Source organism: Vanellus vanellus (assembly GCF_965231255.1).
Source record: "Vanellus vanellus genome assembly, chromosome: 4".
Classification (NCBI taxonomy): Eukaryota; Metazoa; Chordata; class Aves; order Charadriiformes; family Charadriidae; genus Vanellus; species Vanellus vanellus.
In genome coordinates, this window is record NC_138909.1 from 76,815,257 (window position 1) to 76,829,552 (window position 14,296).

General features: G+C 35.7%; 1 protein-coding gene across 2 annotated transcripts in view; it reads left to right on the forward strand.

The window, feature by feature from the left end:
- Window positions 1-874: 874 nt before the first annotated feature.
- Window positions 875-14,296, forward strand: part of PCM1 (pericentriolar material 1) — a gene marked incomplete at both ends in the record, with an annotated part of 41,882 nt that continues 28,460 nt past the window's right edge. The window contains 10 exons of one of the 2 annotated variants that reach the window (XM_082482580.1): window positions 875-970; window positions 1,572-1,817; window positions 2,956-3,228; window positions 7,624-7,801; window positions 10,114-10,223; window positions 10,647-10,857; window positions 12,043-12,241; window positions 12,526-12,702; window positions 13,423-13,580; window positions 13,792-14,006. In XM_082482580.1, coding sequence (XP_082338706.1) covers window positions 875-970; window positions 1,572-1,817; window positions 2,956-3,228; window positions 7,624-7,801; window positions 10,114-10,223; window positions 10,647-10,857; window positions 12,043-12,241; window positions 12,526-12,702; window positions 13,423-13,580; window positions 13,792-14,006 — 1,863 coding nt within the window. Of the gene's footprint in view, window positions 971-1,571; window positions 1,818-2,955; window positions 3,229-3,785; window positions 3,957-4,132; window positions 4,250-7,623; window positions 7,802-10,113; window positions 10,236-10,646; window positions 10,858-12,042; window positions 12,246-12,525; window positions 12,703-13,422; window positions 13,581-13,791; window positions 14,007-14,296 lie in introns of those variants that run through there. The other variant, XM_082482579.1, reaches the window with a different exon arrangement.

Genomic DNA, 14,296 nt, shown 5'->3' on the forward strand with positions numbered 1-14,296 from the left:
TATTGCAGCCTGAGAGTATATACAGTATGTATTCTTCACCTTTTTCAACAGGCTAATCTAATTTTACTGCTATAAAGGAATACTTTGTTTCAGCTTTAACATCTTTTTTTATTACTAATGTCAAAACTAGAAGTGAAAGTGAAAACTTTAAACATATAGATTGCTTTATACTGCACAGAATGACACTATTAGGGAGCAGCAAAGCTTCAGGAAACCTAAATTGTTTTGTTTGGTTTTACTAGCAACTGTAAGTGTCGTGGCATTCACTGCTTAAATAACTTAACCTGTAGTAAAGAAAGTAAAAATCCTTGTATTGATTTCTATTTTCCACGTATGGTATCCAGTATCACCCTTCGGTGCTCTGTTGTGAACATCTTAGTATTGAAATAAATGTGAAAGTTTGACATACTGGGTCTACAAAGTCACTGTATCAAATAGACATCACCCTGGATCTGAAAGCACAGGCTTTATGAATCATAAAGCAGTCTTTCCAAGCATGGTGTAGTGTGTTTTAAAAGTGAGGAAAATTGAGAGCCTCAAAAAAAAATAAAAATTCTTTACTTTCTAAGAGCAGGGATTAAAACAAGAAAGGTACACCCTCCCCCCCCCCCCCCCCCCCCAACCCAGAACTACTACTTGTTTAATTTTTAATGCCAGTATCTGTGTTCTTCTCACTGTTACATTTTTAGTAACACTGTTTAGTAAACAGGGGTTTTAGTTTCCTAAAACAGCCTTGTGTTTGCATTCATTTATAATGAATATGTAGTTGTCATCTCAGATTATGAATCTTTAAAATATTCTACATTAAACTGATTTTAATCCAGCGCATTTCTTTTAACTGTTTCTTTTAGATTCTTTTTATTGATTGCTTGTCATGGCAACAGGAGGTGGTCCCTTTGAAGAAGGCATGAATGATCAGGACTTGCCTAGCTGGAGCAATGAGAGCCTTGATGACCGACTGAACAACACGGTATAATTCATCTTATCTTTCAGTTGCCATTTTATGCTGTATATTAAAAATACCAGGTAGATTCTGTTAGTGGCAGGTAACAATGCAAAACCCTAAGCCTTGTCAGTACACCTTTACAGGTAAGTATCTGCAAAACCAATACAAGTAATTGAGGTGGATGTAAGCAAGCACTAACTGTAGTTCAGAGGATATGATGTCTGTAGATGTATTTATGGGAAGTGGTTTGGGTAAATAAAGCAGCTAGACACAGAAGTGTTGTAGGTGTCATGAAAGTGAAAACTAATTTTAAAAGTTCTAAGCTTCTGAAGAGTCTTCAGCAAAGAAAAAAACAATTTTAGCGTCATTTGAAATTAATTTAATGCATTGTAGGATAAAATGGGTTTAAAATTTCCTGACAAGCTATTTTTAATTTATGCAGTGGAGAAAATTGTATTTTGTAATGTGTTGTTTGCTCTACCAAACTTAGTGCACATCTTGATACTGGTTTTTATTTTTACTTCTAAAATGAAAGTAAACTGTCTTTCACTGAATTAAAACATTTACTTTTAATCTATGTGGATAACAAGTACGACCTTTTTTCTTTCTTCTTGTTCCCCTTAAGGACTGGGGAGGTCAACAGAAGAAAGCAAACAGATCTTCAGAAAAAAACAAGAAAAAGCTTGGTGGGGAAGCTGAAACAAGGCTTACTAATGATATATCTCCAGAATCCTCACCTGGAATGGGACGACGGAAGACCAGAACTCCTCATAGTTTTCCTCATGCTCGATACATGACCCAGATGTCTGTTCCAGAGCAGGCTGAACTAGAAAGGCTTAAACAAAGAATAAACTTCAGTGATCTGGATCAGGTTTGTCAGAATACTAGCTCCCACTATAAATGTGACTACAAAATGTATTCAACTATCTCCTAATAATTTGACAGATGAATAAAGAAAGCTTTCATAAGTGATTAAGGTAAAAAACCTTATGGGCACCATGGGAGCCAAATAAAAATTCTGGTTTTGAACTTGAGAAAATTATGGAAAGTTCAGGACAATGGCTTTCCAATGCTTGAGAGTATGCTAGCTGTCTTCACTTTCTTCCTCTCAATTGTTAACAAATTCCTGTGTCCTCAGATTGGTATATCTTACTCATCATACTTGTCTGCCACTGGAAAATATCTATTACCTTATTTTGAAAGTCTGTTCTTGAAGCACCAGTTTGTGATTCTGAACATTATTATCCTTGTGGATTAAACAGAAGAATAGCGTTAAAAACTGCTCCTCAGTAGAGTGTAGAGAAATGTGCGTGGCATGAATTTTTGAGCCATAACCGCTTCTTTAGGAATATGGCACATTCATCCTTCCCGTGTCCAAAACAATGAAAAGTATGAGGGATTAATTCTTTGGTAACAAAGCATATATTTGTGCTAACAGTTTCAGAATAGAGGCTTGTTAATCTTTGGCAAAGTTTGTTGTTAACTTGTTTGGGTTGTGAAGATTCTTTGAAATGCAATTCATTGCTTTGACTTAGAATATAAAGACTGGGCATAACTTAATCCCCAAATGTACGTTATGGCAACAAGTTGCTGTTCAGGAAGTTCTAAAGAAAAGCTGAAGTTATGAGGTATCATATTCTGCAAGTGAATATGTTGCTTTTTTATTATTATTATTATCTCAAATGTACCTGGAGAAGTAGGATGCCTTTCGCTGTAGTAAAGGTGGAGGCCACAGCAAGGGCGAGGAACTAAGCTCTGAGGAACTGCAGAACCCTTTTGCTTCTCAGCTGGTCTGCGAGGGTGGTCTTGCTTTCTGAAAACTATATGGCAAAAATCACCAGCATTGTCTTTAGTTAGCTTTTGGCTAGTCAATGGCTAATAAGGTAACTTTAAAATCAGTCTAATAATACTGCAGAACTGGTAATCCAAGCAGTGAAACTAATCAGTGTTGAGAATATATTGGAGGGGGAAAAAAAAGCATTTGTTCTTTTTTGTTTGTTTGTTTATAGAGAAGCATTGGAAGTGATTCTCAAGGCAGGGCAACGGCTGCTAACAACAAGCGTCAACTTAATGAAAACAAAAAACCATTCAACTTCCTATCACTGCAGATAAACACTAACAAAAGCAAAGATCCTGCCTCAGGTTCCCAAAAAAAGGAAAGTGGGGTGTCAGTGCAATGTAAAGAGTTGTTTGGAGCTGCTCTAAGCAAGGATTTCTTACAAAATTGTCAAGTCTCTCATCAAGAAGATGGAAGGGGAGAACCAGCTATGGATAGTAGCCAGGTATTTACATAGCCTATAAAGTCTACAGAATATTGATTCTTAGGTTTTAATTACCCTGTGACTTTTCAGTGCGTTTTTCTAAATTTTGGAGAAGTATAACTGTTAAACCTTTATTGGCAATACTTATCTTCCCGCTGTTTTAAAAGGCAACTTGAGGAAAATGTGTAACCAAACTTAATCATGTATTGTTCTTCAGAAATCTGCTTACTGGTAACAGAAGCAGTATTAATTTTCAACTTAGAGGTTGGTTCTCTTTTATGTGGTTCCAGAAAATACTCTCACAGTTTAATATTTTCATATGTTAATGAGCCTCAATTCTGTTTTAGCCTATGTCGACAAGAAGCCCCGTGCTTCAGCCTTGCAACTTCATGCATGCATAAATCTATCCATATAAAAGCTGTTGACTTATAACTGCTTGCAGAACTGTGCTTATAGGATTGAAAGTACTAGTGTGTCACCCTTTAATTACTGCTTTGCTGCTGCTATCACCATGTCTTGTGCATTAAATGCATTAAAGCTGTAGCTGAATGCATTCAGTAATTTCAGTGTCTTTACAGATTGTGAGCAGACTAGTTCAAATTCGCGACTATATTGCTAAGGCCAGCTCCATGCGGGATGATCTTGTAGAGAAAAATGAAAGATCGGCCAATGTTGAGCGTTTATCACACCTTATAGATCACCTTAAAGAGCAGGAGAAATCCTATCTGAAATTTTTGCAAAAGATGCTTGTAAGTTCGAGAACATAATATATTTGTTTCTGCACTGTAAGCTTTTTTTAGGAGTTGACCATTGATGTTTTGGTGGTGCTACTGGGGGTGTTGGTTTTTATATGTAGTACCTTCCATAATTCAATTTTACTGCCCCCTTTATATAGCTTTTGATTTATGCCAATGAAATATTTCAGGCTAGAGAAAATGAGGAGGATGATGTTCGGACTATAGATTCAGCTGTGGGATCTGGTTCTGTAGGTGAGAGCACATCGCTAAACGTAGATGTGCAGTCTGAGGCTTCAGATACCACGGTAAGCTGCCTTTTAGTAATTAAGGTGTTAGAAATGAAGACTTCGGTTTGTTTTTGTCATGATTGTTGTGATAGTGTCATAATCTGCAGTTCAACTGAAAAATAGTAAATTCCCAAAGATTCTGTTCAAGAGATGCTCGTGTGTGTGGATTTGGGTTTTTTAGATATGGGGGGGAGGGAAATTAATGATTCTGTCACAACGGTATATCTTGATTAGATTTTTTTAAATCCTTAGTTTTTCTTCAAAGTAGGATAAAAAGTTAAATGTTTACTTTGTCAGAGCATGCACTGTATCGATGTAGGAAGGAATAGTTTTCTATACAATTTTTCACCTATATGTTTGTGTTAGTGGGGAAAACTTGCTGGTGTTGGGTGAGGAGAGGGTTAGAAATGAGTCATTAGTGGGCCATTGCCCAAGCATCTTTCTAGTAATATGGTATTATTGACCTAACACAGCATTTTCTCTCCTTTTTGGGAGAGAGAAGCACCTTTTAGAAAACGTGTTCTGAGTTTAGTTTTGAGATATGCAAACAGTCTTCCTTTCTATTTATAAAAGCTTTTTATATTAACATGCTAAACAATTCTTGTAGTAGATACAAAAGCATTTTAATAATAACTACTTATGTTTTACATCTTTAATACTACTATACTGAGAAAAAGTGCGAGAGCGCTAGATGGTGCTCCTTGATGTAGTTAGTACTCTGAATGTCCTACAGATGAGAACTTACATGCTTTGGAGTAAAACAGAAGTTAAAACATTAAGAAGTTTTTGTAATTATTTTTAGCTTTGTAAGAATTCTTTCTATCCTTGTAAAGAAATAAAATGATAGGCATGTAAGATGTACTTTTAACTTTAAAAAAAAAATTGATAAATGCAGAAAAAGACCAGTACCGTTTTTAAGAAGTATGCATGTAAACTTACATTTTTCTTCATCTTTTTTTGCAAAATGTGTTTTAGTTTTGATGTTTAGCTCTTCATTTTGCATTTAATTTGTCTTTACATGCAGCTTCAATATATTACGTGCAGAATGAATACTTCTAGTCTTAAAGGTTGATTGCTATATGGAGTCTTATTGTTATGGAAATTCTAAGAATGACTAAAAATTTCTTTGCTCTTTAATAGATTTTATTTGGTACTAGTTTTCATTATTTGACAAGATACAAATGGGTAGGTTTGTAACTTAAAAATGCATGCTAAGTTGGAGCACATGTTGAAAATCTAACATACTAAACTATTTAATAAAGGAGGTATCTTTTAGTTTGAGCATTCGGCCCTGCATTGAGGACAAACTAGGGAATTCAGCTTCACAAGAACAGGTTACAGACATTGATGTTACAGCAAGCCCTAAAGGGAAAAGTGACAGAGCTGCTCTGAATGACAGGGAAATCTGGCCTTGTAGGATTAATAGCCAAGAACATGGATTGCCTTCAAAGGTACACTTCAAAATATTATTTTAGCCTCAAATAGGTTTTATACATGCTGAAAATAGGTTTTATACATGCTGATTTTGTTTTCTTTTTTTTTTTTTTCTGCCTGTTAACTGCTTCAAATGTATTTGTTACTTACAGTGAATGTTCCCATTTGGCCTGCTTATCTGTATCCAGCTGTCTTTTCATTGAATTAATCTTTTTTGCCTAGACTTTTTTTTTTTTCCTTTAAATAGAGATGTTTTAAGAACTTTCTCTTCTGAAGTGTCAACACTGACAGAGAAGGTACTACGTGTAACTCTGTACAGCAGGTGTTTTGATTTTATGTAGATGATCCTTTCAGTTTTGCTGTTCTCTTTTGGGGAAAACATACTGTAAATGTGACTTTTAGACACTTGTCATGTTTACACTAATAGTCTGCCCATGCAAATTTAAGCTAATACCATATAGAGTAAATAAATTAGAGAATAGCAGCCCTAACTTGTTCCGCAAATGTTTTTGTATAGTTCTTTATATAAATATTTGTTTGGAAGGGGGAAGACTAAGGGCTTCGAGTCTAAAATTTCTTGTTATCTGTTACCAGCTTTTCTATGGCTTTGTTTTGATTATTTTTTCCCATAAAATGATTATTTTTTTTCCATAAAATAAAAGGCTTAATTTTTATTGTCAACCTTATTAGTTTAAAAGTAGAATAAGCTTGAAAAAATTGTTGTTTGATTATAATGAACTCGAGAAAATCCGGTACTTTAGATAAAGCTTGGATTAGTTGGTAGGTGAGTGAGGTTGAGACACATCCCATTTTCCCTTTCTTCCACTTGTTACTTCCTGTGTTGATTTCATTGTGTAATCTATTCTGCCTCTATATATAAAGATAAAAATTTAACAGGAATGATCAGTTGCAGTGCATGTTTTAGTGGCACTTAGAGAAGTCCAGAGTTCTGGATAGGTTCTCCTTTCTCTGCTGGAAAATTGTGTCTTCCCTGGTACCCAGAACTAGTTAATAAGGTACCTGCTTCTATTCTGACATTTGGTGCAGAATTTTTGGACAGAGAGAATTTTGTATTTCAGGAACCCAACACTATGTGGAGAGAAGATGATGCTTTTAAGTTAGTAATGCTCTTTTTAAATACTTGTCAACAAAAAGGAGGAAAGGAGGCAAATTTTGCCATGATTTCACCTGCATAGTGCAATAATCCAACTTTAAACAGGATCAGGATCTTAACTGGATGTCTCATTAAAATACTTAATTTGCTGACAATCCTCGAATAAAAGTTTTGAGGCAAATCACCAGCTTTTGATTAGGATAGGGTGAGGAAAATAACATAGTTTAAATATATATTTTAAATGCCTAACATGCTTTTGTTCCTTTAGATCTTCCATGTGTTTGAAAATATGGTATAAAGGGGGTTCTGTGCATGGTTTTGTTTTGAAATTGGTTTACCTAAATCTGGCTATTCTAGTATCTATGGCATAAATATAGCCTACAAAACTAAACACGTTATACATTAAGACCAAAACACTGCTGAAAATTTAGAGATTTTAAGCCAGTAAACCAATCTATATATTTTATTATATGTAGCTCCATAATACTATGCCTTATCTTGCTTAGCTTTACCAGTCTTATAGCTTAATGTGCTCTTCCATGAATTTATGATTCGGAGAGGTGCTTGGGTTAGTCTTTGGGATATGTTAGGGCATCTGGCTGGATTTCTAAAGGAAACTTTAACCCCCAGGAGTGGTAAGCATGCCTTGGTGGTGCAGGCTTCTCCCTATTGGATGTCTAAAATTTGTAGGCTGACAAGGACTACCAGAAAGGTGAAGCCATTTCATTTTCACCTTTTTACACTATTTGTGCTGTTTGATTCTATTAAAGTCCTGCTTGTTTTGACACTTCTGTCACTAGTACTCAACAAATAAGTTGTCATAATGTTCTTCCATATCTTGCAGGCAAGAGATCCTCAACAGGAAGCTAAAGAGGAGTTGGAGAACTTGAAGAAGCAGCATGATTTATTGAAAAGGATGCTACAACAGCAGGAGCAATTAAAGGCTCTTCAAGGAAGACAGGCAGCTCTTCTTGCTTTGCAGCATAAAGCAGAACAAGCAATTGCTGTCATGGATGATTCTGGTATGTGGAATGACTGTCTCTTCAATAGCATATTAGTGGGGTGATTGAATTATTAAAGCTGGAACTGTGGAATAGGTATCAAATGTCTTTTTTATAATGCACTCTTAAAAAAATACACTGCAAAGCTATTTCTGAAATGAGTTGACAATGTAGCATTGTAAAATGATGTCAGTTAAAAACCCACAAAACTGATTTCTGTGGTGTACTTGTAAAAATCTTAAAACTGTGGATTTTTCTCCTAAAAATTGGTCTGCCACATCAGATTAGGAGTCTCCCTCTCCATCACTGTACCAGACCTTTGAAGGAAAGAATTGGAATTGGCAGATGCAGTGTTCTCTCCCTTTCTGCATCCTTCTGGCTGTAGGCAGTTGGTAGTGTGAGTTTTTGTTTACTTTTTCATGGGATTCTTTGTTTTTTTGGTGGCTGATTGCCTGACGATTTAATAGCTATTGTTAGGCTAATGGTTTATCCAATAAAAGAAAGGAGGAAGTTGCTAAAGCAGTTAATAAGTAAATATGAAACTAGAACTCTGAAATCCTATGGCATGTAAATTGTGGGCATGAGTCTGATAATAGAACACCACCGTTACGTGTTAACCTTCAGTTTAAAAGCATTCTTCTAATTCATTTTCATATGATGCCAACTTTTCAAAAATTACCTTTGGGACAGGCTTCTTTTTGATATCTACTTAAAGGTTGTCAGCAGAGTTGTTTTCTCAAGAATTCAGTCTTAAAAGGGAGACAGTTGTCCTTGCAACAGTGCACTGTTGACATGTGAATTGTCTTTTGTTTGTTGGAAACTCATCCTGCTCCCTGCCTCTCCCTAAATTCTGTTCAGTTTTCTTTGGAAATGGGGTACATTTATGTGTGCAATCGTAGGGAATGACATTTTTGCACTGAGCAAGTTCAGATTCAGCCTGCATTACTCTTCCTTGACTCTTCACCTTAAGAGTAGGCTTGATTAGAGGGTATATGGGATAGCAGTTCTTATTAAAGTTAGGTTTTGTATTTAAAATAGCTTAATTTGTAGAAACATAAGCACGGGTTTCTGCATTTTACAAAAAGTCTCTCTTTAAGGTTCCTTGAGCTCCTCTTTCTACTTTTTCTTCTGTCCTTGATTTGATAAACTATAGGAAAGAAGATGGAACTAGTTAAGAAAATTCTAGGTTTTAGTGTTGGAAGAGAAGCAGAGAAGTTGGTAGGTAGAGCGCTTTTAGAAAGCTACTGCAGGAGCGAAAGAAGCAGGTGCCTTCAAAGGTGTTTCCTTGTTTCTCAAATGGTTTTCAGTAATTACTCTTCTCCTATCTGCTCTGAAGCAGTAGACCTGTGATGGAATCTGCTTTCTCTTCTTTCCTCAAATATATAAAACTCCATCTTGATGAGCAGTGAGGGTAGAAAATAGGATTACTTATAAATTAGAACTACTTTGGTTTTTTTTTAATTCCTTGGTGGTGGTTTTATTTGTTTCACATTTCCACTTATGTCACTCCTAAGTTGCTTACTGCTGTTTGTGTTGAGTGACTTAGGGATATGGTATATGCCTGAACTGTAGGGCAGGAAATGTAAAGATTCAAATCCAACACAGGGCAAAATAAGTGCTTTTAAATTTGAAAACAGTAAAACTTATTGTGACTAAAGCAGGTCACAAAGCCATGATCTATGGGGAAAATAAATAATATTTGTGCTTGATTCTTCTTGTGAAGTCACATTTGCAGAAAAAGAAAGTTATTTGGATCTATCAGCTGCCAGTTCCATAGTATTGTTTGAATATGAGTTTTCAGGGAGGGGAAAAAAGCTTTCTTTTCAATGTATTCCTCTCATAAAGCTTTTTGAAGGACAAACCCCCAAGACTGCAGCTGTAAAGATTACAATTTATACCAAGATGACAGCTCGGTGTCCTATTAATTTGTTATTTTAAGGAAGTAAAATTACATGCACTGTTCTTGGTTTGGCTATACTAGGTAATAACAATTCTGGTTTTAATAAGAAAAATGTTTCCATCAACCCTAGACAACTTGATTGTATTCATTGTGCTCTGACCCTTTTAGCAAAACACAGAATGGACTTTAAAAGACCTTTTGTATGGTCCTTCATAAAGGAGCTGTGAGTTGGCTTGGTAGCATTTCTGTAATGGAAGTAATCTTTCAAGTGTAAAGTTGGTGGGAAGGACACAACATTAAAAATAATTGCTGTATTTTAAGAGGTGCAGTATAGCAATGTTCTGGTTAAACCAGAAGTTTTCATCAAATAGCCTTTATTTCATCACTGTGGAAAAGTATTTACGTTTTTTTCTTCATTCTTCTGCATGCCCAGTTGTAACAGAGACAACAGGTAGTGTTTCAGGAGTAAGCCTTACATCAGAACTGAATGAAGAATTGAATGACCTAATTCAGCGCTTTCATAACCAGCTTCATGATTCTCAGGTCAGTCCTTGGGTTGCACTGTATAAGTTTTGCCATTGTCCGTTTTTCATTTTCTTTTGAACAGTGCAGGTAAATGTCTTGCTTATTTGTGTGCATTTGCCAGTGGAGTAATTAGGGTTCCCCCAAACTTGAAAGCTCAGCATCTTTGCAAAGAGTTATTAGCTGACTGATCTATACTTTCTGTCTCACAGTTTTCCATGAAAGTCCAGAGAAGTAGTTTCTATGTTGCAGTAGAAATCCATATTAACTCCATCTATAATTGGGATATCATGAGAGTGTTTTCAGTATCAGTTTCCCTTTATAACGTTCTTGGTTCTGGGATTGAGCCTAGCAAGCCTATAAGAGGGCTTTTTGTTTCTTAGAGTTTATTTGGCTTTTTTCATAGTACTCTGAATAAAATGAAACTACTCTTTTTAAACACAGTCTGTGCCAGACAATAGAAGGCAAGCAGAAAGTCTTTCACTTACCAGAGAGATTTCACAGAGCAGGAACTCTTCAGTGTCTGAACACCTGTCAGATGAGAAGGCGCAGCTTTTTAACAAGATGCGGATGTTGCAGGGTAAAAAGCAAAAAATGGACAAGCTGTTAGGAGAACTTCATACGCTTCGTGACCAACATCTAAATAACTCCTCCTGTAAGTAAATACAGGCAGAATTGTATCTGTTCAAGAATACAACTTTTTTAATGTGATCTTTTTCAGCTTGCAACTGGTTAATGAAATGCAGGTGATAAAGCTGTGCTGGGGCAATATTATGTAAATGTGGTTTAATGCTGTATAAGTTTCTGGCTTAATGGAGAACTCTACAAGTAATGATGATGAGTGGTTTTTCTTGTAGCACTTGGCTTTTAACATTAAAGTTGACTAATGTAAGGATGTGATGACAGGCTTTTTTTCCTCAAGGCTTGTCTGCGACACATCTGACTTGTGGAGTGTACCATAATCTGTATTTTTATCACAGTACACCTGTTTCTCTGTACTCGGCACTTCAGATGTTTGTAGCTCTATGGTGTTATGGGGTTTGCTTGTCCAGTCATAAGATTCTCTCATGCGCTAGGGTTGCAGGGACTTTGATCATAGGCTGTACGAGAGGAACTTAACCGGCTGAATGGGCTAGAGTTTTGACTTGTTCCTTACATGGCTTTTCCTCTCCTTAAAGTCTTTGTGCAAGCCTGCTTGCTGCTCTATCTCAAGAAATACATTTGTACTGGTGAGGTTTGTCCTATAGCTGGAAACTTCTGAGGGGTGTTCACAGGGTATTCTGCTTAACATGAGGCACTTCAAGCATGGTCCTGGAGAAGGGCAGGCTGATTTAATAATTACATTACTATACCCCCATCTTTCTACATATACTTAATGTGTATTATACAAGCATATTTGGTTATGATTTTGTGTAGCTGGAAAAAGCAAACATCAAATCTGTGTTCTACATCATATGCATTCAAGAGCTTAGGAGAGGAAAAAAAATGATACAATTTTTATCATGTTGAAATGTTAAATTCAAAAAAAAGGCAATTCAGCCATAAATAAAACCTTAAAAAACTCTTTGGGCAGATTCACAGCATTAAAACTTCCACTTCCAAAGTTCAATAAAGCTAAAAGAAACTGACTGAAGTCTTACTTAAAAAACTACTTATTACTCTGCCTGTTAGCATTGCATGCCATGAAACTTAAGAGAAAAGCATTTGTTCTTCTAAGAAGAGAAGTTATTAACTGCTGGTTTGTACGTTGGTAATATTTTCTCTATTTACATTTTAATGTAATTCAGTTAAGCAGGTTCGTGTTGCAGGTTGTTCTTATGAGCTATATTTTTTTCTGTAGTTTTTCCTGCTTCAGGTTCTCCTCAAAGGAGTATTGATCAACGAAGTACAACTTCAGCTGCTTCTGGTCCCGTGGGCATAGTAACTGTTGTCAATGGCGAATCAAATAGCCTGGCATCTGCTCCTTATCCTCCTGATTCTCTGGTTTCTCAGAATGAGAGTGAAGAGGAAGACAACCTAAATCCAACAGAAAAGCTTCAGTAAGAGTTCTTTAATTTTCTTTCCATAATGTGCTTTAGTGATTTAGAGTGTTATAAGTTCTGTGTTAGGAAACCATTTCATATTTTAATCTACTTAATTTTGTATTATAGACCATTTAGTAAATGGTCTAAGACCGTTAAATGAGTCCAGAGCTTCAAGCAGAAGGTTCTTACAGCTAGGAAAACGGCAGTAAACTTTGAGCTTTAGATGATATATATACTTTTCAACTCTACATAGATTTGATTAATATGACAAACACATAGCATATTTTTTTTCTCCTCAGGAAGCTAAATGAAGTTCGTAAGAGGCTGAATGAGTTACGGGAGTTAGTTCACTACTATGAGCAAACATCTGATATGATGACAGATGCTGTGAACGAAAACACTAAGGAAGAGGAAGAAACAGAAGAATCAGAAAGTGATTCTGAACACGAGGATCCACAGCCTGTTACAAATATTAGGTTGTCGTATTTTTTATCCTCCTAAATCTTTGTACCTAACTTGTTAAAGGTTTCCTGAAGCAATGCATTATTATTTCAGTCAACCAGAAGTAACTTAATTCTGTGATTACATTAACTTTCCAAAATTTTTAATTTGAGTTATTGTTCTTATACAGATGATTATTATTAATCTTGTCCTTGGTAACTTATTTATATATCAAACATAGATTAGATTGGACATTTACAAAATCTGTATAAGAGACTTCAAAATCTGTAATTCCTTTGGGTTTATGCACTGAGTTATGTGTATGGAATTCTACTAGAAGGTTAACAGGCCTAGAGTAGAGAATTGGAATAAAAACAAACTTCAGTTTAGAGAGGCATTTAGAGCTATAGTCTAACAGGGCAACTGTGTGCATCAAGGATCTTCACTATGCAGAAATGAATACTAATTTAGCTGTGAATCAGGTAAAGCTTTCATAATGTAGACGTATACCTTGAAAGCCCCTTATTGTTGTAGTAATTCATAGCTGCTTCTGATTGCTTGAAAAAAAAAAAAAATGTAGTGGAGAGATGGATATTGAGGAATACCAAATGTGTGGACTGATTTGATATGGGGTTGACTTTTTTTTTTAAAGGGTAAGGACACATTCCTATAAAAGACAGTTAATAAAATGACTGAAGTAAAATTTCATTAATATCGGGTCTTACATTACTCATTAACTTTTTATTTTACCCTAGAAACCCTCAAGGAATGAGTAGTTGGAGTGAAATAAATAGCAACTCAAATGTACAGTGTGGAACTAATAACAGAGATGGAAGACATCTTAATACAGACTGTGAAATAAATAACCGATCTGCTGCTAATATAAGGACTCTAAAAATGTCTTCTACTCTAGGTACGTTTTAAAATCGTGTAATAATTTTAAGTCTTAGTGCAAGTAATTCTGATAGCCACACAGAATTTGGGAGAACCTTGCTTGATGAGCAAAATGTTGAAGTCTAACCATTAAGCTGATATTTTTCTAATGTCCAGCAATTACAGTGGACTTCAGAAGTTCAATAATGTGTCATTGGTGTTGTTTTGTTTCCTCCTCTCCCTGCCTCCAGACTGTCATAATAGGGAGGATGACAAAGGTATTGACCTACCCCAAGGTGAAGACGATGAAGTGGAAGAAGATAGAGTTAGTGAAGATTCCATATCTAGTCACAGAAGCAGCCTGGGCGATGCTGCTGGAGATGCTGAGTTTGAGCAGAAGATCAATAGGCTTATAGCTGCAAAACAGAAACTTAGACAGTTACAAAACCTTGCTGCTATGGTGCAGGTATTTTATGAATATAAATCTGTGCACAAAAATGTAGCATTCATTATTTCATGTAATGTGTAACTCTTAGTAGGGAAAAGCACTCTGCTTAGTATAAAATTTAAAATGCTCTTTTTTAGGCTGGGAAAGAGAGATGCTATGTGATTTTTTTCTGAAGTCAAGGGTGCTACTTCTGAAGTTCAAATTTGGAATTTTCTTGGGGGATGCTAACCTATCAGAAGAATGGCCTTAATACTTAACCTTAGCACTGGATTGCAAAATATGAACTAATAAGTCTATTTTTTTAAAAT